A 22899-nucleotide genomic window follows, 5' to 3' on the forward strand; every position below is an offset into this window, starting at 1 on the left:
ATATATATATTTAGTGCACTGCAGGTAAATGTTGCACTCTGATGGTTTGTGGATCATACCCAAACAACCTGAGCATTGTTGAGAAAATCTGAAGCGATGTTGTGGGTGATTTAAGATAATTGGGTGCAATGATTAAAAGAACAGCATTCTCTCAGATCTCCCCACAGGGTAAGAGCCCATTCCTCCACCTCTCAGCTCATCACTGCCTCGGCGAGGACAGTCGCCCTGAGGAACGGGCCTGCTGTATTTCTTCAGCATCCTCCAGGAGTGGCAGCACACAAAAAGGAATGACACAGATTATGGGAGATTGATGAGAGTGATAAATACTCCCTCTTTTATGCCCCTCAAAACAGCTTTTCATCAGCTCCTCAGCCGTGTGTCCAAGTGATTGATGGCAGGACCGTGCGTTCTCCTTGTCCACTTCTCAAGCTGTTTATGCTCTGTTTCCCATCACAGATGCAGATCTACCTTTACAATTCAGATGACTTTGACAGTCTCAGCGCTGCCATCAAGGAAAGACGCATCATCGCTGCCATGGCCGTCTTCTTCGAGGTAAAGTACCATCAAGAATGGAGGTCGGGACAACTATAAAAAGAAAATCATGATTACATAAAAACACCCACAGAACATTGGCCATAGACTTTAAATAAAAATGCAAGCAGATCTCCACTTCCCCCCCATTGTGCAAAATTAACCTAAACATAATTTGTTTGAGTCAGCACAGTGAATCTGGATTGATGCCTTACCTGTCAATCTGGATGTTTTACCCCCTTTTTTAGCATCTATTAACTTATTAAAAGCAAACTTACCAAAAGTTGGATAAATTGTAAGAAACCCTCTCTAACAACATTTAATTTGAAGCTTACTTTAACTTGTTAGTTAGATCCATGTCCCATCAACTAATATGGAGGAGGCAGGATTTTTGTACTTATACTGCAGCCAGTTTCCAGCGGCCAATAAGAAATGACCACCTCACTTTTGTGGAGCAGTCTTGTTGTTCATCTTTAGATTCAGCCTAAGGTGTAGACGGACAGCAGGGCTCAGCACCGTCTGTCTGTTAAAATATATCACCTACTATCATATGGAATGCAATGGGACTGAATTCTTATCACTTCGGTGAGCTCCTGAATTACATACAGAACCATCATCAGGAGAAAAAAATAAACATGTTTTATTCGATATCTTTATGCCCAAATACTTAGAATATTCCATCAACCTTAGTGATTAGTTTCCTCAGATGAGATGCACTGATCTGCGGAAAACTGGAGTGTAATGGTTTTTCATTTAGTTGTTGGTAGTATTACCCAAAAGGAAGTATCCTTTTTAATAGGTTTATAAATAGTTTTTTTCTCAACAGGAACCACTTACTGCCGAATGTTACAATTAGTTAAGGAAACCGGGGATATAAGTAAATCAATAGTGGATTGAAAGGAACTGAGGAACAAGTAAAGTGCACCCTGAAAATCCAACTATGATTCACACAGGGTGAGAAAGGACGTTGTTAAACAGCGAGGCACTTATGACTTGATGGGGATAGTTGGAAATGTATTTGTCCAATTATGAAAAACTCTAAATATTATTATTTATTTTTTTTGGTCAATAAAAAAAATTATCACACCTTTATTGTGATAGGACATTTTCTTTTCACCTGGTTGCTGATTAGTTTTTTTTGTTCTGTGGCACGTTGCAGATTGCTTTCCCGAGATACTACAAATTGTCCCCTGAAGGTCTGTGCACATAAGCACTTAATGGACAACAATGGTCCTAATTTCTGTTAACTGTAAAAACACCTCAGAGATTTATGAACCGCGGAAAAGCACACACCAGCAGCGATTACACTTTCAGGGTCCCTCCCCATGTTACTCTCTTTATTTCTATTAGCGCTATCTTTGCGATTGATGACAGGTGATCAATGCCCGCTTACATTCAGCCTAATGGTATATAGACAAGGGTCGGATCTCGCCGAAGGGAGGCTGGAATGGGGACACAGGTGTTTGCAATGTAGGTCTACTCTTAGACAGTGATGAACCGTGTGTGTACGGGGACCTAAATGCCTCCGCCGGGTCCTGACAACCCTATTGGTTACTGCAATTAGTACCACCGTACACAATCCGCTGAATAGCAGTTTACAGTGTGAGGGGTTTATAAGCGGACACACACACATTGGCTCAGATTTACCATTTGTAATCAATGAGACGAGTTCCTCCCATGCTCCCCAAAGGCCTATTAATGGGCTCTAAGGTGTGCATATTACCCACATTCAGCATTCACTTCCACACGATTATTCTCCTCTGACTGACCTGAATTAATGTTGAGCAAGGGAAGATTGGTCCCACCACTGTTTTGTCCAGTTTCGTCTCTTAAGTAGGACATTGGGAATATTGCAAACATGTCGGACTGGGCAATATTTGTTAGTGTTCAGGCATTGCGAATAATTAAGAGCAAAGCGAACCAATAAGGAGGGAATCAGCACAGAGTAGCTGGCAGCCAAAAGGCCTTGGCGAGTTGTGGAGGTCACACTGGTTAGCGAGAGCTAAAAGCTATAGAAGGACACAAAGCCTTTGAAGTCGTCAGAGTCAATGTCTCGTAAATATCCAAGCATCAAAAGCACAATCAGAGTTAACAGATTAAAAGCAGAGCAGTGATCAAATGAATGGCTTTATTAATGCTACAGTGTACGCACAAGGATACTGTGGTCAAGGTAATGCCGTGAAACATGCTGCAATCTGGATGGTAACTACAGACTCATGATAATGATTTGTTTAAACTTATGTTTAACTACTGCTGTGTCGAATAAGTGTCATGGACTTTTCTTTTTTTGTCTCGGATCATTTGTCGGGACACATACACAGTTAACATTTCAGGAGCACTGACATGCTTTAAAATGAGGACGGAGGATTCATGGAGAGAAAATTTACTCAAAATGACCTGTTAGCTGAAATATTGAGCTTCCTACATTGACTATAATCATATTGCAAAGTGTACATGTTTCTGCATTAACTTACTTCAGAGGATGAGCCACCGGCATCTGCCTTTTCCCAGCAGAATAGCACAACCCAGCAATAGCTTATGTAAGCCGTGTATAGTCATTTAGGGAATAAAATTAACTTACCATACATTTATGGTTACATTTATTTAATGTCTTTTAGAAGAAGGTCTTTCTCACGTTGGAATTAGGCGCAAATTCACAGAAAGCCCGGATGGTCTGTACACACAGGAAGCTCTTTAAAAGCTATTTGTGAGCAAAGTGATGCACAAATGATTTTATGCATTTGTAAATCTTATTTTTAACATAAAGGTCATGTAATACACATTTGGGACAGTTTTTAATACTTACTATAATAATCTAACATAATTAACTTCCAAAGAACAGATGGTCTGTGCTAGATTATGTTATATTGTAGAGACTTTGCCCTTTCTTCATCCAACCCCTGTATTTGTTCATATTGATTGTCTCTAGTTATTACGTCTTTATTATTCCGGTCTTGTAATCCCTTTTGTAATCTGCTGTCTCTGGACATTTCCTGCAGCTGGGACAAAAGGACAATCCAGCTGTGGACCCTATCATCCAGGGGCTGAAAGGAGTCGTGCATCATGGTAAGTAATGGGAAAAATAAGATCCTTACAAATTCTATTTATTGATGTGGCCAGTGTATTTGCATATAATCTCCATAAATGTATGTTTTTGTTCTGCTCTGTTTATCTGAAGTGTTTTGTATTTATTTATTTTCCACAGATGTATTTTTTTATCAAAACCAAAATCTCCTCCGCATGAAACGTTGCTCTGGGGATTAAGTTCATGTGGAATACTCAAAAAAAAAAAAATAATCCTCCGGTACAAAATCACTCAGATATTGCAGTTTTTGATGCTTTGGTTGATCCTAGAGGTAAATTCCTCACGGCAGTCCTTCCTGCCTCTTTGGTACAAACACCGATGCTCTCTTTAATTCAAGCACACTGTGTTTTTCAAATATTAAATTAGTGTAAACACAAGATACGAGCAGAGTTGAACTGAAAAATGAGATAAATTTAGCAGGATGCTGCCTCTCGCTCGTTAGTGTAGCTCCACAGTGGGAGGCCCCAGCTCCACTCACGAGACAGAACTATTAATTACATCAGAGCCTCAATTAGACAACACTCAGATGTACATGTTCACTCTCATGTACTGTGGCTCCTGTAGAGGCTCATACTAACGTTTAAACTATTGATGTCTCGAGCTGCAGGTCATGGCACTTTTCTTCGTGGCATATTGTTTTAAATTACTGCTGCTTTGCTGCCTCCGCTGCATGCATGACTTATGCACAACATAAGCAGATGTTTTAACATGACCGTGTAATCCCTTACCGCTGCTTGGGACTCAGCAGCTCTGTTTACACGGACATATATGGCTTGTTTAACAACCACGTCGCTGACGGCCTTTATGTGAGCATGATCATTTGCTGACAAGAACATGTGGATGAGGATATGGAGACGCATAGTGTCACAGTTCTCGGAAAAGGGAGCATGTCTCAGGAGGCAGACGTAAAAGTTTTGTCTTTTCTTATGAAAAAGAAGAAAGATTAAGAAAAAAATCCTTACAGGGAAACACAGTATGAAAGGGTTGAGTTGAAACAAAATCTATAAACATGTTCAGGATCAAAAGAGTCAGGCGAAGAAGAGAGCGCTAGCAAGCTGAGGTACATGGCACGAAGAGAGCAAGTGGACACGGACCAGTACATATAAGGGGGAACTAATGAGGGATTGGGGAACCTGTGAGCAGGTGAGTCGGGAGGAAGACCAGGTCAGGTGATAGTACTGGAGGAAAAAGGCCGGCAGGTGGGAGTCGCAGGGTCTGAGGTGATGTATGCACCACAGCTAGACTGAGGGAAGGAAAGGGTTTAGCCTCATAATCCTGAGCTGCCTGCAGAATCATCTGGGCCGCCCTGATTTTATCAAACATATTATTGATTCAATATCAAACCAAAATAGCCAATAACAGACTGGAGCCTGGGTGCTGCCAAGCAACAACGAACATTCTGAGGCTAACGTCTGTGAGCGTGCTATAACTGAAATTTAAAATCTCACCAGATGATTAGATAACCGGTGTTGGCTGTGTTTCTCCGAACATGATCTCATCCGGAATCATTTAGCCTTCTGCTTGCATTTATTAACATTAGAGCAAGTGTTCACTACCTCTGGAGCACTGACATAGTGAAGAGAAATGTTTATTCACCAAAATGTTATTGAAGTTATTGCAATAAAGAAAATGGCCTGTTTTCTGATTGGCCTGATGTCCGCTGGAGGGTCTTTTCACCGCTGGTTTTCATCTCACAGAGGTATTTAAGCTCAGTTTGTCTTCTGTTATAAAACCCTGACAAAGGCAGGTTGCCAAAACGTGGGTTATGCTGGTTTATTTCATGAATCTCCATCAGTCTCGGAAAGTGGCTGAACTCTGTGCTTTGCAGATGCACAGATGTTTGTGCTAACTCCACAGTATCTCTCATCTCCCAGCTGAGAGCGAGCTCAGTGTGGGTGTGGTGGTGGTTTTTTGAACTCTCTTCCTGCTGGCTGCTAAATGCTCCTCGTCTCCTCCCCCGTTTGGGTGGTTGGTTTTCCACTTGCTCGTTATCCCACAGTCATCCATCCATCAGCATCTCGGCGGCCCACGAGCGATAGGGCACGTACACCGCCTGAAGACGGGGAGAGGAAAGGCTGTGAATACTGAATTTGACTCGGAGTACAGATGAGGCGCTGGGGCGAGCCCTCCAGTGCCTCAGTAATGCTATCAAATGCAAACCACACCCCGCACCTCTGTTTCTCTTTAGATAAGATTGTGAGCTGTGAGAGATTGGACTTGACATAAATTCAGCTTTATTTGGGTCTTTCGCATGATATTTGAAGAAAAAAAAAATATTAAAAAAACAAGCTCACTTACACAGCCCGCATGGCTTGTTTGCAGGAGATAAAGGGATATTCGTCTGCATGTCAAACTGCTGCTTGTTGTTATGACGTTTTACATGACCTCGCCTGGTTCTGATCACAGCGGATAGAACAGATCCGGTAATCATTCGGATCCGTCTTAATCCCCGTGGCCCACGCTGTGGTTGTTAACACGGAGATGAGCATGCTACCATCAAGCCACAGATCTCAGCTTTCAGGGCAGGGCCCTTTTATCAGCCTACCCTCCATTTGCTCCTCTCTCAGCCCATCTGAGTGCAGAGATCTGGCCGGAGTGATAACAACTGCTGAGGCTTTTAACTGCTTCCACCGTCGTTCCACTGGTGGAGGCTTCAGGAAAGCAGTAAAATTGCCACGGGGAGTGTGAAATGAAACGACCTTGTAAATGTTGGTGTAAATGTAAAATATGCAGGGTTTTTAGCAGAGCATTAAAGGGTGAAAGATGTGCTATTTTTGTTGCGGTACGGAAAGAAGTCTGTGATTTTCATCCGTGTGTATTGACACTTTTTTTGGTGCCGTGCTCTCCACAGAAAAGGAGACCAACCTCAGATCTTTCGTCCTGAGGGATCTGCTGCCATCGTCAGTGGACAGCTATTACCGATACACCGGCTCTCTGACCATGCCTCCCTGCAGCAAGGTAGTGGAGTGGATCATCTTCTCCAGGCCCGTGTATCTGTCCCACTCACAGGTGCGTTAAGGTCCCACACACACATTCTCACACACACACAAACACACACACATACATGACCAGACAGGTACATTATCCACGCACAGTCAGATCCCATTCCCATATAGTCAGTGGATCACCCGCTGTCCTACAGTACCGGCGCTTAAGCAATTTTTCCCTCCATCAGCCTCTCCTCTTTCTTCCCGTTACCCTTGTTCCTCCCCTACCACTTTGCATATGAAACCATAACTGCCAATATAGGGGATGATTAAACGGGGAGGAGGGAGCCAATTAGTGGTATATGAATGATATGAGACGGCTCTTATACATATATCATGCTGTGGGACTGAGACCGTGACTATAGGCTCTTCAATAGAATACTTGAGTAAAACGTTCCTCAATATCAGCTACTGCAGTAACAGTTTAACATATGTTTAATAAAAATGCTGCGTACTAACTGCGCCCACCTATGTGCTGTACAAAAAGCTTACCTCCAACTGGTTTTGAGAGATAATGAATGCCAAATCATGCCCCACGCTTCTTGCTGATCCCATATCCTTTGCTGCATCTTTTACACATACAATTCTCGGGTTGCCCAGCTGCATATCCTCTCCGTCGTCGAAATGTGCAGGGCTCAGTGGAATTTCTATCAGCTTGCAGGAGGACAAATCTTTTGTTCCGAAACGACTCGTGCTGCAAGAATATTGACCACCGCTACAATGTTTGTGACGCTCGCAGATAGTCTTTATGAACCCATAATTCATTTCTCCAAGCACGCATAGGACACATTGATTCCGCAGTGTCTGTAATGTGTAGTCATTACAGCGCGTGGCAGGAGATCATTCATGGCAATCAATGGCCACAAATTTTGCCCCATTGAGAAGTTACAGGCCGGTAGGTAGCCAGGATGATGATTGAGGTCCGTGCCTGCTGGGGCCTGTGCTGTGAATGCTTCTTGCAAATACTCTGCTCTGGTTTTGAACAGTCAGCTACTGGCAAGTGGATACAAATGCAGTCCTGCATGATGTATTATATTCTACACACACACACAGACACACATACATATTGTATAAAAATGCTTAAATTTGCTTCAAATATCTTCTCTCTGTTTCTTTTTTCCCCAACTAGCTGGAGGCCTTTTACTCCATCTTTACAACAGAGCAACAGGACCATGTTAAGTCTGTGGAGTATCTAAGGAACAACTTCCGGCCTCTGCAGGATCTGGACAACAGGAAAGTCTTTAAGTCAGCTTTGAAAGCTGCATGGCAGAGCGATTTGACTGAGGTCCTGAGGAGCCCTCACAGCACTGAGTCTTCAAGAGGTAACTTACATGTGATATATATCATGCATTGTTTGAGATTCTCCCTGTGGTTTGCACTATAGCACAGGGGATACAGGGTATTAAATCCAAGGAGCTACCCACTATTTTATTAGCTCTTTTAGAATTCAGCCTAATAGAGCAGTGAGAGTTTGCAGTGAAATTAGGTCACAAGTATTATGGTTAGGTCTGGATAAGTGTTTTGTAATGTACACTGTCTGTAGGCCAAGGTTACGTCAGACATCAGCAAACATTGCTTCCCCAAGTCATTCCTAAGCCCATCTACGTTTTCAAAATGTGCCTAAACCGAATGTTTACTAACTCCCTAGCCCGTAGCTACTGTTCCCATGACTTTCAAGATTTCTATTCTCACCCAGCACATAAACAGTGTTCCATGATAACTGACAGATTTATCACTAGGATGTCTTTGTAACCTTGACTCCTTGATTTTAAACAGTGGGACATTTCATTAGTTATCGCTAACTAGCTATTTCAAGCTAACGCTAGCATCGTGGGTCAGATGATGGCTTTATATATGGTATTAAAACAATTGCGTCCCACCAAGGGGTCTTAAACAAAATGGAAGGATATTTGATGGCTACTTAAAGATATTAAGGTAAAAGCCTGAGGTTAAAGCAACATGCTAACAGCTACACATCTGCATCCTACCAGGATCCAATAAGACGTAGAATACTTAAGATATACCAGAGTATTCCTCTCAACAGAACCTAAAGTTTGATAATTCATGCTTTAATGTAAATATTTCATAGTAATTCTTGAGCATCTTAAGAAATCCTAATTGCTATTGTCCCTCTCTAATTGGTTTGATTTATTCAAGCTTTATTTTGTAAGATTTGACCACATATTATCTTTCGTACCATTTCGTTTTTCAGAAAGCATATTTGGCTTTTTAGCAATATTTCATCACCTTGATGCTCAATTGAGAAGCAGTTATTTATTTATTTGTTCTGAAATCAGTGGCTCGATTATCATAATTGGATTGAAGAAGCTAATTTATATTTTCCCCTGTTGGTGGTGTAAAAAGCACCCTATGCATATTATTGTGTAATTAAAATCATTAAAGGTAATATTTTACATTCCTAGATATTTATGTGTGAAGCCAGTCCAGTCAGAAGGGTGCCCGTCATTCTGTCTTTGTTTCAACTCCTTCTCATATCAAAGTTAACGCCAAGCACAGATCTCACACAGGAATTTATTGTAAGAGCATTTTTTTTCGTCTCGCTCTTTTATGCGTGCGTCTTGCAGAACCTGCTTGAACAGAGCAGTGCAGGAACTATGGAGACTAATGAGGAAGGTTGCTGCTCCTTAAAGTGGTGTTGTTGCTGTCTAGTGTGGAGAATTGATTGGTAATGCCTGTGATGAAGTTGGAGCACCCTAGCCGGGGCCGATCAGCAATCATCATTAATATGTGGCACAGCTAAAATAGACCCATGCAAATTAAGTTGTGAAATTGCTTTTGTGGCATTATGTCGGTGGGCAGAATTAATGTGGACCAGTATCTCTCCTCTTTTTTCCCTCCGCCCTACATCCCCTCGTTCCAGCTAATTTTCTCTTTGTATCTCACACATTTCTATTTCTCTCTCAAAATGTAAGAATTCATAGTAGATTGGGAGACGCTGGCGGTGAACAGTGTCAGTCTTATCTTCAGGGGTGGTACCTGTCAACATTGTGTGTGTGTGTGTGTGTGTGTGTGTGTGTGTGTGTGTGTGTGTGTGTGTGTGTGTGTGTGTGTGTGTGTGTGTGTGTGTGTGTGTGTGTGTGTGTGTGTGTGTGTGTGTGTGTGTGTGTGTGTGTGTGTGTGTGTGTGTGTGTGTGTGTGTGGTGGGGGGCAGGGGATTTTATCTGCGCGCAGTAAATGATGGCTTTTGATTGTAAATGCTGGGAGAGCCAGGGCCACACTTTGACTGAATGTTCCATCCCTGTGGCTGTTATTGCCACGAGGGTTGATGGACATTACAGATGCATAACTAACCTTTCTGAGGTTAGCTATGCAGAGTACAGGTTGCAGGTTTTGTTTGCATGGGGCAGACGTTTTGTTTGGCGATAATGCCAAGAATACATAGGTCAATATCTACTTCAGCTTTTGTGTGTTCTCTGAGGCTGTACATTGTTCTGCATGTGTAAACACAAGCTCTGCAATCTTTCATACCAAAAATGTAGCTTTTATCTGACAAGATATATAAACTACTTGGTGTTACTCCTATTTTCAATATCATTTTCTCAGTTACTAGTAGATAATAGTTAATTCTATCATCAATATGTTTTTCTACGAAATGACAGAAAATAAATCCATGCTGATGGTTTACACTGGCGTCTTTTGTTCAACCTATTGTAGAAAGCTCAAATATACTAAATTACGGTGATATAAAAGAGATAAAAGCAGCCATTTCTCTCTTGTACCAAGGAACGTTTGGAATATATGACTGATAAGGCTTTAACAAATTAGCTCAGCACTTCAGTTAATGTCCTTTCACTTAGCCAATAATTAACACAGCATTATTAACACCGTCCAACATTGTAATTCTGTTCATCGGTGTTAAATCTGTGCTGATACTTCTAGCAACAATCACACAAACAAAATAAGTACTGTACAAATAACTGTTGCAGTTGCCGTGTTGGTATTTAACCCTCACATACTGAACTTGACTTTCCTGCAAAGTTCAGAAAATACCAGATATTTATGTTAAAACCAGCCTCATTTCTTCCGTTGTATTCTCAGAGAAATTACATATCAATTGCATATCCTCGAGAGGTGAGAAGCACCAAATCTGCTAATTGTTAACTTAGAATTTATACCCTTTATGATATACGCAAAAATAATCAAGCTCTGATATGAGTCATCATAGTCTGAGGCAAAAGTATAAATGTGCTTATTTTAGCTTACAGTCGATGTATTCACACATAAATAATAGAATTATGTCAAGTGCCCCTACCATGTTGAGCACTGTTCTACTGATGAAACATGATGTACTATTCAATGTTTCATTCATACTGAAGTTCATGTTTTCAGTTGAACCTGAGTTGATCTGACAAAATCCCATTTGCATTCACATTTTGGGATGAGAGCTAATTAGTTTTGCTGCCAAACTGCCATTGTATTAAAATGTTTTTCTGAACCGAACCACGGCCTTAGATCAATGGCATTTCCAATTAACACAGAGGCAACGTGTTCCCTCCTCGGCGGATCACGTGTGAGAGTAGTTGTCCCCGGTTATTCTGAACAAATGTGTGCACTTTTGGCAGAAGTACAAATGGCTCCAAGAGGTCTCCAGCAGCTGTGGATGTTAGTGTTGCCAGTTCACTGCTGCAGAGGGTGACAGGGATGATGACTGTAATGATGCAGGCAGAGAAACCACCGCGGCGTCTTCAGCTGTTATTAAATGACTGTTGAGTCAGTGGATTTGACAACAAACATCCGATGGGTTATAATGCGTTTCACACCTGTCACACCTCATCAACACCCCAGGATTTTTTCGCCATTGTGTTTTTCCCCCGTGTCCCTCTGACTGATTACCTTCCGCCCTGTCTCCATTTCACATATCATGGTCCATAATTTGCACCATAACTTCAACGTGCAAATGGGGAAAAACTGTGATGACAATTTCTATTTGGCAGAAACCCTGTGAGAACATACTCAGTTGACACAGGATCCTGTTTGCCGCTGCCCCGATGTGCTAAGAAGCCTGTCCAGTTTGTCCCTGGCTCACACTGACATATCCCTCTGCTAATATCCATGCTGAAGCCTACACTGCCACCTTGAGGCCGAATCTAAGGCTTTCGTCCGCCCCCCTTTTCCTGCATCCTGTTTAAAGTTGCACAGACAGGATCTTGCCAATTAGGTGTGGCCGGGGGAAGTTGCAGTATTTGCACCATGTGTTTGTTGCTACACTCTGGCGGTTAATGTTCTACCGGGAAGCGCTGTGACATGACAAAGACAAGTGTCCAGGCAACTGATCTCTCCTGACACCTGTGGTCGTGTCTGACCTCGGTTCAGACACCAGTGCACGTCTTCATTTTTGAGTCACTGTATTATCTTGACCTTTTTAGTGGTTTCTCATGTGAAAATGTCTCTGAGTCACGTCAGCAGCCGACAGTAATAACTGCTTGTTACAAGGCAACCTGTGTGCTGCCCACACACATGAACCTCTGTCCTCCCAACCGCAGCTTGACCCAGCTGCATTCAGACAGTGACAATTTTTTTTCTCATTTTCCCTTTTCAAATCAGACATTTCTTTTTTCTGCTCTCTCAGTGTGCAGCAGTGCCCCAGTGAGCATGAAGATCAAGCCGCTGAACCAGACGGCACTGATGGTGAGCTGGGAACGCCCCCTGACTGTCTACCACCCACCCATCACCAGCTACACCGTCTCCTACAGCTGGGTGAAACGCGATGTTGCGGATGAAAATACTTTCACCAAGACCGGGGACCAGAGAATGGTGAGTGTCATCACGCGCTGCTAGCACGCGGCTCTGATTGGTCGGTAGAGGCACAGATCAGTGATTGTGTGTACAGGAGATGACAAGTTGAGATGAACTTTGCGTGCAGCTGCTTGTTGCCACGAGGGCCTGGATGCTGCCCTGTCACTCACCTGTCTAACTTTAGACACACAGGCCTGTCTCACACACACCTCTGACACGTGTGCAGTCTGATGACAAACACACCTTTTGTCAGTTTTCTGCCATTTATTTATGTATTTTCTTAAAAATTCTTATACATTTCTGAAGTAGATCTGTGTAAAGTATAAACACATTATTCTGAGCTCTTTTTTATTTTAGCAATAGGAAAACCGATGATAAATGCCGGTCTGGTTTCAGAGTTAGAGTAGAGGCAGCTGTTTGAACAAAAACCGCCTTCTTTTTTTTTAAACAAATGCATGCAACTTTGAACGTGTGGATCTTCAGATCTCCATGTAGATTTTGACAACACTGATATTACAATTCTTCTCATCTGTCTTAAACATTAAGGTATCTCTTTATGTTTTCATCTTATCTCTTCACCGTCTCTGCAGAGATACATCCTCCTGCTGCAGGAGTTTACACTTAAAGGGCTGTTCTTTTTCACACAGCATAATCCTTAGTAATCCAACATCCAGCTGTGCATCTCTTATAAAGCCCATCGAAACCCCCCCATCCCCCTCCCCCTCCCCTCCCTCCCTCACTGTCATGACAGTCTGCAGCTGCTTTAACACATGTGCTGAAAACCTGACATTTTCTAGATCTAACCCCGAAGAGTTGCACGTGTGAACACAGATGTCCAAATCTGTTGGATCAACATTCAAGCCCCTTGTAAAAGAATGTGTGAGCAGTTCACTGTCATGCAGGCACGCAGATGACTCTTCTATTCGCAGCAGTATCCCTCACCTAACCAAATGCAGTACTTATTGTGAGAATGCCCCTTATATAAGTATTCTGGACATTTTCCTGAGTTCATTTGTGGAAGCTGGTTGTGTAACTGTCCCTTTAGATGAACAGAGTGTTGAGCCAAAAACTTCTCTTACCATTTCAAACTACAAATACTAAATAAAAAAAACTGTATCGGCTAACGAGGGTGGGGGCAAATGTTATCATGCGTATCATATGTAACAACATGTATTTGTACTCCTTTATTATTGTTCATTTAACCCCCCCATCCCCCACACACATCCATGCTCCACCTGCTGCTTGTCTTCTAAACTGCCACAGAAGTTATGTCTGATGTTAAACATTGAAACTACTCAAGTCCCTGTGCGCCAGTAACTTTCTGTTTTTAGCATCCCTCCATTACGTTTACTGAGGTTTTTACTGCCCATCGGCCTCACTGCACCCTGAGGTCCTCTGACAGAGCCGTCGTCCATCTGCAGCCCCGCCTTTCTTTTTTCCTTTATTCTGGGATGTGAGACTGAGGAGGAAGGAATATTACAAGTCATTTCTACATTTAAAATTTCAAACATTGAATCACTTGAATTGATTTTAATATTTGTTGAGGTTGGTAGTATCTCTGTGTCTTTTAAGGGCTTTGTACATTCATTGTGTTTGTGTACTTTTAGCATCTGTCGGCAGAGAAAAGTGTCCACGAGATACTTTGTAGTTTTTCTCCATCAATACAGTCGATCAGTCTGTTTGCTGTCAGTTCTCTCTCTGCTCGTCTCTCTGCTGTCAGTTTCTCCCACCCACTTCATTTCCATTTTCCATTTTCAATTTGGTTCTCTGGACACCATTATCTGAATTATTTTAGAGAAATACCAGCTCTGCAACACCAGAGGCAATCACCCAACTGTTCTGAGGGGCATTTTTTAATATAAGTAGAGCCAGACGCAAACTGCACAACACAATTAAATTAGGCTGGAAATTCTTTTTTAAACTGCATTGAACTTATGGGTCATAAGAGTGTGAAACGGGGAGGCAGCTTAGTGTGTTGTGTTTTCATTTTAGGCGACAACAGCCACACTTACACATGTATTTTAACCACAAATTTAAACATTACGTACCATGTTTTTACAAAAGTATTTGGGCTTTTTGTTTCTCTTGCAGAAAGCAGTCATCACTAATGTGTCCCCAGACATCCTGTACCTTTTCCGAGTGCAGGCGGTATGTGAGCATGACCTACGCAGTGATTTCAGCCAAACACTGCTCTTCCGAGGTAGCTGCTCACCATTTGTATTTTGAGATAATTTGTACAAATCAAACACAGGAAATAGGTTTGTGAAATGCTTGCTTTCTGATTTGTTTTCCAGCGAATACAACCAGAATATTTGAAGGGTCTCGTATTGTGAAGACTGGGATGGTGAGTGGCATTTCTTTCATGTTAGTGACATTCGTGTGGCAATGTTTGCCAACTACTTATCCTCTCATCCCCTGCCTGTGTCCCCCAGCCCACGGTTTCTCCAGCATCCTCTGCCGACATGGCTCCAATAAGTTCTGGTTCGTCCACTTGGACGTCGTCTGGCATCCACTTCTCCATCGTCTCCATGGCAACGGGGATGGGCCCCTCCTCCAGTGGCAGCCAGGCCACGGTGGCATCGGTGGTGACAAGCTCTTTGCTGGCAGGCCTTGGCGTTGGCGGAGGGGTCATCTCCTCTCTGCCCAGTTCGGTCTGGCCCACGCACGCGCCACAAGCCACTCAGAACACCAACCGTCCATCCGCCCTGCCTGCGAAGTCCAGCACCGACCAGGCGGCTTCGCAGGGATCCGAGATGGACACCCCGTCTGAGGAGAAGCAGGCTGCAGGGGAGGGTGAGGGCGAGGAGGAGGAGGGCGAGGGGGAGAGAGAGGGAGAGCAGGAGGAGGGAGAGGAGGAGAAGAAGAAAAAGAACAAGACTGTTCATGAGAATGAGGAGAAGCAAGCGAACAGCACCGTGGCCAGAGATCCTTTAATCCCCACCCCTGCATCCACAGCCAAAGAGAAAGGAGACGGGACGCCGACAGTCAAAGACAACACGATACCTGCCAGCACTGGTGACAAGCAGCTGGTTAACTTGGAGGAGATTCCGACAGACGTAAACGCGGTCTCCACTCAGGAGCCTCGTAATGACAGTGCTGAGATGCAGATTCCTCAGAGCTCCACACTGTCTCCAAAGATCAGTAGTGACGGGAAGAAACTCTGGCCGTTCTCGGTCCACACTGGTGAGGAGACGTCTTTCTTTCAGTTCATTCACATCCCATCCAAACAGAAAGAATAAACTGTCTATAATCCATGCTCTCTTGTTGTCAGCTATCATACAACACTATACTTCTCTAAACAGTACCAACAGATATGGAGCCCGCTTTAACATAACAAATAACTTGATTTAAGTTGGTATTTTACACTGGTTATAATCTCAGTCAAAGACAAAGCTCCAGGCTTTGGTGTCAGTACAACATTGAGCCCTGAAGGCAGAAGTGAGCTCTCTGCCTGAGGGTTCTGCCCCGAGGAAATCTCTTTAGCATATTTCAGAAAAGTTAGCTTCAGAGAGCGGAGCGTTTTTGCAGATTATTTAAATCTTAAATAGATCTGCACCAATTCAAGTCTTCAATAAACATCCTACACCAATGTACAGTCAGCTTTGCAAAAAAATTGTAATATGTGCATGTATTATGTTCCAGACAGGACCACGTTGTCCAACGTTACCAGAAGCCCTACTCCAGGGATGGGCAGGATGGTGTGGATCGTCCCCCTAGTGGTGGTGTCTGCTCTAACTCTGCTCTGCCTCATAATGCTGCTCATTGTGATGGTCTACTGGAGGTGAGGAGAAAGTTCAATGAAATTAATTTTAATTTCATAGAGGACATTTTACTGGCAGACAGTAAAATGTCATTATACCAAGTGGTATTACATACAGAGGGGGCTCATCTTGATAAGGCCAGACACTCTCTGTGTCTGGATATTCCCGTCTGTCTGGTTTCCTTCACCAAAGCGGATATTTATTCTTTTATTGTTTACTCAGTCTGTTTGCTTGTTGGTTAGTTTGGCTAATTTGACACCAAAGGGTTAGTTTTAGGGTTCACCCAAACTGAACAGATAACCATGAACCTGCTGGAAAGATGTGATGTGGGACAGGGAAGAACTGATTTTTTTTTCACTTCCTTAAACAACATTTAACAACATTTAACAACATTTTCACTGTTTTCCAAAGAAAACTTTATTGGTCTTGATGGAAAAAAGATAAGGGTCATTTAGGGGAAAGACATCTCTGAGTGTGTGAAATTTGGTGCCGGTTTATTGAATTTAAGGACCGTTTGGCCTTGGGGGAGCTCTACACTCCAATGAGGGCATTTCTGGTTTGAATGTGTCTGTTCTAAGCATGTGTATCCATTTGTGGGAATTGGTCCCAGCCCGTCTGGTAGTTAGAATCCTCTTGTGCCTGCACGTTGACATCAGACCCATCACTTACTCGAGTGGGGGGCTGGTGACCTGAGGGCCGCTCAGAGCCAGCAGGGGTCTCAGCTGGCTCTTTATCTGCCGGGCTGATTTCCAGCTACGCTATTGGAACCCTAGTAATTACACAAACCAAGCCACTGGCACATGTGGGATGGCTAATGAGTTGCAAATAGTACTGCGGACCATTTCCTCAGCTTGCTGCAGGACTAGTTACTGCCTGTAAAGGCTCCTTGTCGCATAATCTTTTGTTTGTTTATAGTCTGAAATTCGTGCTTGTTTTTCGTTAAAGCTTGAAATGTGTTCTTTCTAAATTATGAGATCTCTGCAGGTAATGTTAAATGTGGAATATGTTGGTGTCAAATCATAATATAGACGGATCTATAGTCATCAGCTCCATGTAGGTGTTGAAACCAGAGACGGCTGCAGTGGATTCAGTGGATGGATGAAAGACGGAGAGTTGTGGTATTTCGGGAGCAGAGCAGGGGCAGCTCTCAGATTGGAAATGGCCGTCACAGCTGCTGTTGTGACAACTCAGACAGTTCACAGACAACGTCTGCTTCCCCAGGGAAAGACTGTGATATAAGATGAAATCAACCCATTCACGCTGTCTTTACTCTTCATGCTCTGCGGAGCATCGCTCAGAGACAGCGCTGCTATTTAAAAAAGTGAGCGTCTCTGCTCACAGATGTTTTCTTCATCAGCAGCTTAATTAATATCATCCATTTGCTGTTTGAATGTTTATTGAACAATATGTAATCAATGGACCGTCTACTGAAGTTGAATCTGCTTGTCTTGTGTTAGTTTGTGCATGTGTCCTTGCGTGGAGGATCTTAGTTCATGAGTCTTTCTACAGTGGAATTAATTGCATCAGTTGCAGAGCCCATCTGGAAACCTCTGAGGCTCGAGGTGTTCATCGAAAACTTGCATATGTTGAGCTCAGAAAACAACTCCTGTCCTCTATTACTGACTGGGTGATGTTGGTGTGAAATGGGATGCTGTAATCTACTTTCTTTACACTAGACATTTGTTTAGAGATGAGCTCATTTGTCACCAGTTTACATTCCCTCGACGCAAACTATTCTTCTGACGCCCAGGGACAGAGTCAGGGAGATGCTGGTTTGTTACCTACACCACCTCCACGCCCACAGGGAGCCATTAGATGGGGAGTCACTGATGCAAGACAGGGGGAGATCTCCTCCCCCGTTTTTTTTTTTCACTCTTCCCTTATCCTCTTTCTCTTTCTCTCTCTCCACATCTCTCTCTCTTCATATCTTTCTCTTTCTCTTTCTTTTAAATGCAGTGCAGCCTTTTTTTATTTTTTTATTTGTGTTCCATCTGTCTTAAAGAATGACTAGCACCTTCTCTCTCCTCTGCTTCAAGTACAGGTAGGATTATACCTTGTTGTGCAATGAAAAATGGGTATTTATATTTGTATTCACTAGTGTATAATGTGTGTGTTGTGTATGTGTGTGTGTGAGGGGTAGTGGTGTCTGGAGAGGATGCGCAATGTCCCGGGGACCTTAAAGATCTTAAAGAACTTCTGTTTTCATTGTCATGACTTTTTTGTTATTCAATTATGTAAATTGAGCCATAAAAAACCAGACCAGATTTTTCCCTATGTTAATTTAGAATCTCAGACTGTTTATTATTTAAGGGGAATTATGAGCAGGAACTGTGTCAGCTTTAAAAAAATAATGTTTTTTTATCTATGCTTAAATGGTTGATTTTTCAAAACTTTCTTCAAATAAAAACAGATCATTTTCATTTGAACTTTTAGTTTTTGAGCAGCAGCTGCAGGCGACAGTCTTTTTCTCCAGAAAACACCTTTAAGTTGATATCATTGTGCTCAAAATCAAAATGTGAATCCATGAAAGTGGTGCATGTTTGTGTGTGTTTTCCCCAGAGAGGGAACTTAAGGGGATGTGATGAGTTTGGATTAGTTGTCTTCAGTTTGAGTAAAGAGCTAAATCCTGTGCTGTGCAGTGTGTTGCTAAAAGTAGTTTACCTGATCCCTGTAGTCGCCTCACACTGTGTTTCCAGGAGCTGCTCACTCTATCTGTGTGCGATCAGCTGTGTCCTGACCACTCTGGGGTTTTCATTAGCAGTTTTCTGCCGTTCTCGTGTCATTCTATTCAACATTTAGATGCTGATGTTGACAGACCGGATCTGAGGACAATGGAATAACGACTCCCTAATGTACTTAACCGTGGCTTTATCTGTGCTGATAGTGTGTGGTTTCACCTTGCTGCTCTCTCTGTGTCCCTGTAGGAGATTCTTCCAGACAGCTCACTTCTATGTGGAGGAGAGCAGCTCGCCACGGGTGGTGGCCAACGAAAGTATCCCAATCATCCCTATACCAGGTGAGCCATGATCGAATTGTTGAATTAGAATATTTATAAATGTTGCATGTAGATATCTATACTGTTGTATCGAAGAAAAACCTTAAATTTTACTGTTTGTCACAGTTTGTAGATCAATGCTAAAATATGTGTGTGTGTTCGACTCCCTTTAAATACCGTATTATAGTTTCAAACTGACAACAAAAGTTATGTATAAACACAGTGAAAAGGGGGCGTTATATTTCAAGTTTCAATTGTAAAAGCTTATTTTAAAATAAACAAAAGTATACTTATTAAAGTAATCGTAAAATTAAGTTAATTAAATGTGAGTGATGGATAAACAGTCAAAATGCTCAGATGAAAATAATGAAATTATGGTGAAAATTCTGAAAGTAATGGATAAATGAATGCAGTAAATTCTGGTCTGGAGAGTTTGCCTGGGTTCTCCTGACAGTGCTGTGGCAAACATCTACAAGAATCCCTGCTATAGATGATATTAAATCTGAACTTAAAATGAATTAATCCTCATTAACTCGGTCTTTAAGACTGTAACTGATAATTCACCAAAATGACAGAGGAATCTTGACTTGTCATAGGAAGTGATTCTTAATGCAGCACTCCCCCATAAGTCACACCTTAACTCGGATGGTTTTCTCTGTCTATGAGCTTGACGGCTTCATTTGCACAGTTTCTGTTCATTAGCATAAGGAACGACTGTGGGAGCCGCTCTGAGTGGGTTGTGTGACTGGCTTTTCTCAGTCTCCGATGGCCTCGGCTGTCGTGGATATCTGACTTTCCTTTCACAGTTGCTTGAAGCTCAGGGACGTTTCAATCCTGTGATATAATAGGTGATGAGCGCAGCTGACGCCAGTATTTACTCTGCAGTTATTCAGCCTGTATTGCTGGCTTTTCTCTGTTTATTTATTCTTTGCCTTTTTATTTCTAGAGGTGTTATTTTTCTCAGCACACACACTTTATCCTGAATGACTGACTATGTTATTAATTGAAATTGAAATGTGCAGTAAATTGAATCAATTAAGCTGTGACTTTGAAGACTAAGAATTTCCATTACTTGTCTTCAGTGATATTGCCGCTATTTACTTTTTAAATGGAAATGGAGAAAACAATATCACTGTTTGAATTGATTTTACATTTAGCGCTGTGGGACATTTAGTCGAGCTCATGGACATACGTTCCTGCAGTTAGATTTCTTGCCAAGACACAAACGTCCCTAATGTTAATTTCAGTCTCTCGCTCCTAAAGGCCCATTTCACCCAGAACACTTCTCAGGTGATTAGACTGCTACGTCTCTGGACTCCAACGCAGGAGGGAGCAGAGAAATGTTAATAATTGAGTAGATTAACAAACCACACTTCACCTTCAATGCTGTAACTGCTGAGGCAAGTAAGTGAGTCGAGGGCCCCAGCTGCAGCTGTGTGTTAGTTGAAGCATTGGCCAGCGTCATCCCTGATGACAGCTGGGTCCCCCGCTCTATTGTCCCTGTGTGACGGTGACCAGTCTCATCACACGTCCCCCGTGTGTGATTTGAGGCTGATTTGGCTCAGATGAGACAGATGCTCCCTCCTGTAAATGTTCAAATCACATACGTTGAAGGATTGTGTGCAATATAAAGCTTTCTTCTTTTTTCTCCTCTCCTGTTTTTTGTCACTGAAAAAGAGACTCGGTCACACACTGCCCTTGTTTCATCAATCACAATTACTAAAATGCAATATGTATTAATGACCTTGCTTTTCTTGTATGTATGCAATGTGAGTATTGCCAACCTCCTCTATGCATATGCACTCTGCAGTAGAGACTCTCAACCACTCATTTTATGGAGAATCTAAAAACTGATGAGTCAGGATATCAGCTGCACACACATTAACCATGACTTCTCTCCCTGGTCTCTGCAGATGACATGGATGCCATCCCCGTGAAGCACTTTGTGAAACACATCATGGAGCTCTATAAAAACAACCTGCAAGGTTTCGCTGAGGAGTTTGAGGTGAGATTCAAACACCACTTCAGGGGTGAACGGCTCCGGAACGTTTTCAACCTCCGCCTTTGCAATATTAAACTTCAAAAGAAATAAAAACATGTGGGTCTTCTTTAGTCCTGCTGACGTTTGTGGTTTTTAGTCAAATGTTTGAAGACACTGCTGTAAAAGGCGGTTCGCACCTGCATGTCTGCTTCAGGATAAATTGTAATAGCTCTGGTGATGTCCTGACTTTTCAGGACTAAATTACTTAACTGCTGATGTTCCCATCAGCCTCTGCACTCAAACACTCCACACTGAGATGGTGAACATTAAATCTGCATAGCATCCATATGATAAGATGGTATTTGGCTCAAGAGATAAAATTAGTTTCTTTTTTGATGTTGGTTATGACAGCACAGTTCATGTCCTCCTCTTTAGTGTAAATGTTGTCTGCGTCTGAACAATGGGTAGAGATTATTTCCTGCATGTGCTTGTGTGCAGGGTAAGTGGTTTTGAACAGATGGTTGAGCGAACGATGGAGGTAGACGGTGGTAATTAGAGAAGGTCTGTCTGCTGGTTGACTGGCTGGGAGCACACTCTCTCCGTGTAGCCAGGTGAAGGAACGACGCAAAGCTTGACCCCGCAGAGGATTTATTTTAATTGGGGTCATCTGATGGGATGCTTGTGTGCATCATTCTCACACTGAAAATGTGTTAGAAAAGATTGTTAAGCTTTAGAAGTGGGTAGGTGCACTGTGGTGTGGTGAATGAGAAGAGAAAGCAGCCGTCCTCCTGGAGGCTTGAGTTAAAACCCGAGTGGCAGAAAGCATCTGCTCTGCTGAAGTGCCCTTGACCGAGGAGCTGAACCGCTGCCAGAGGTGCAACTTCACAGATCATCCTGAGCGCTAAACTCCGTATGCAGGGGACCAGTCCTTGAATTAAAGGGGCAAATTCTTTAAACTTCCTTCAAAGACCATATGTATCACAAAAAAAGTGGAAGAGGGCATACCTCCGCCAAGGCCCACCAGCCTCATAAATAAACCACACATAAATTCACTAGATCTTGTTTCTTGAATCCTGATCCATGAATAATTCTCGAATCAATGAAAGTGTTGAACAGTCCTATTTGGCCATGTGAAAGACAATTTCTGGGTCTCCCCCCTGATCCAGCACCAGCATTTTATGGGTTCTTCTCTGATGCATAATAAAACCTTTCACCTAGTTTCATGGTAATTTGTTCAGTAGTTTTTGCATAATCCTGCAAACAAACATGGATGAAAACATAACCTCCAAGGTAGCGGTCATAAAATCTGCACTGTAAAATGTGTTAACAACATAAGTAAATATAACGTTACAGATGGTAATTCAAGTTAAATCTCCTGCTCTCATCCAATAAAATGTCTTTATTTCCATCTGCAGGAGGTTCAGCGCTCAACGGCGGACCTGAAAATCACATCGGAACATTCCAATCATCCTGACAACAAGCACAAAAACAGATACATCAACATTGTGGCCTGTGAGTCAGCTGTAAAATTGGATTAGGATGCCGACTGCTGCGCAATCCAATAATGTTTTTAATAACATGTTTTCATCCTTTTAATGATTCACACAAATGTGTCAATGCTCTCCTAGATGACCACAGCAGGGTGAAATTACGAGCGCTGGCGGGGAAAGATGCCAAACATTCAGATTACATCAACGCCAACTATGTGGATGTGAGTTTTACTAGAACACACAACGTCTCATTCAAGGTTTCGTTTTTATTTCAATGTATTTAGCTGATCCTGTTTTTTTTTTTGCTGTAAA

At 42.5% G+C, this 22899-nt stretch overlaps 1 protein-coding gene across 1 annotated transcript in view; it reads left to right on the forward strand.

Annotated features, from left to right (window-relative positions):
- ca16b (carbonic anhydrase XVI b) overlaps window positions 1–22899 on the forward strand; it is a 99992-nt gene that overhangs the window by 67619 nt on the left and 9474 nt on the right. The window contains exons 5-17 of the mRNA XM_062402833.1: window positions 457–552; window positions 3531–3597; window positions 6468–6625; window positions 7733–7925; window positions 12194–12378; window positions 14452–14560; window positions 14655–14704; window positions 14793–15543; window positions 16003–16141; window positions 19046–19137; window positions 21030–21121; window positions 22513–22609; window positions 22726–22808. Coding sequence (XP_062258817.1) covers window positions 457–552; window positions 3531–3597; window positions 6468–6625; window positions 7733–7925; window positions 12194–12378; window positions 14452–14560; window positions 14655–14704; window positions 14793–15543; window positions 16003–16141; window positions 19046–19137; window positions 21030–21121; window positions 22513–22609; window positions 22726–22808 — 2112 coding nt within the window. The remainder of the gene's footprint in view (window positions 1–456; window positions 553–3530; window positions 3598–6467; window positions 6626–7732; window positions 7926–12193; window positions 12379–14451; window positions 14561–14654; window positions 14705–14792; window positions 15544–16002; window positions 16142–19045; window positions 19138–21029; window positions 21122–22512; window positions 22610–22725; window positions 22809–22899) is intronic.

Source organism: Platichthys flesus, chromosome 2, assembly GCF_949316205.1.
Source record: "Platichthys flesus chromosome 2, fPlaFle2.1, whole genome shotgun sequence".
In the NCBI taxonomy this organism is placed as follows: Eukaryota; Metazoa; Chordata; class Actinopteri; order Pleuronectiformes; family Pleuronectidae; genus Platichthys; species Platichthys flesus.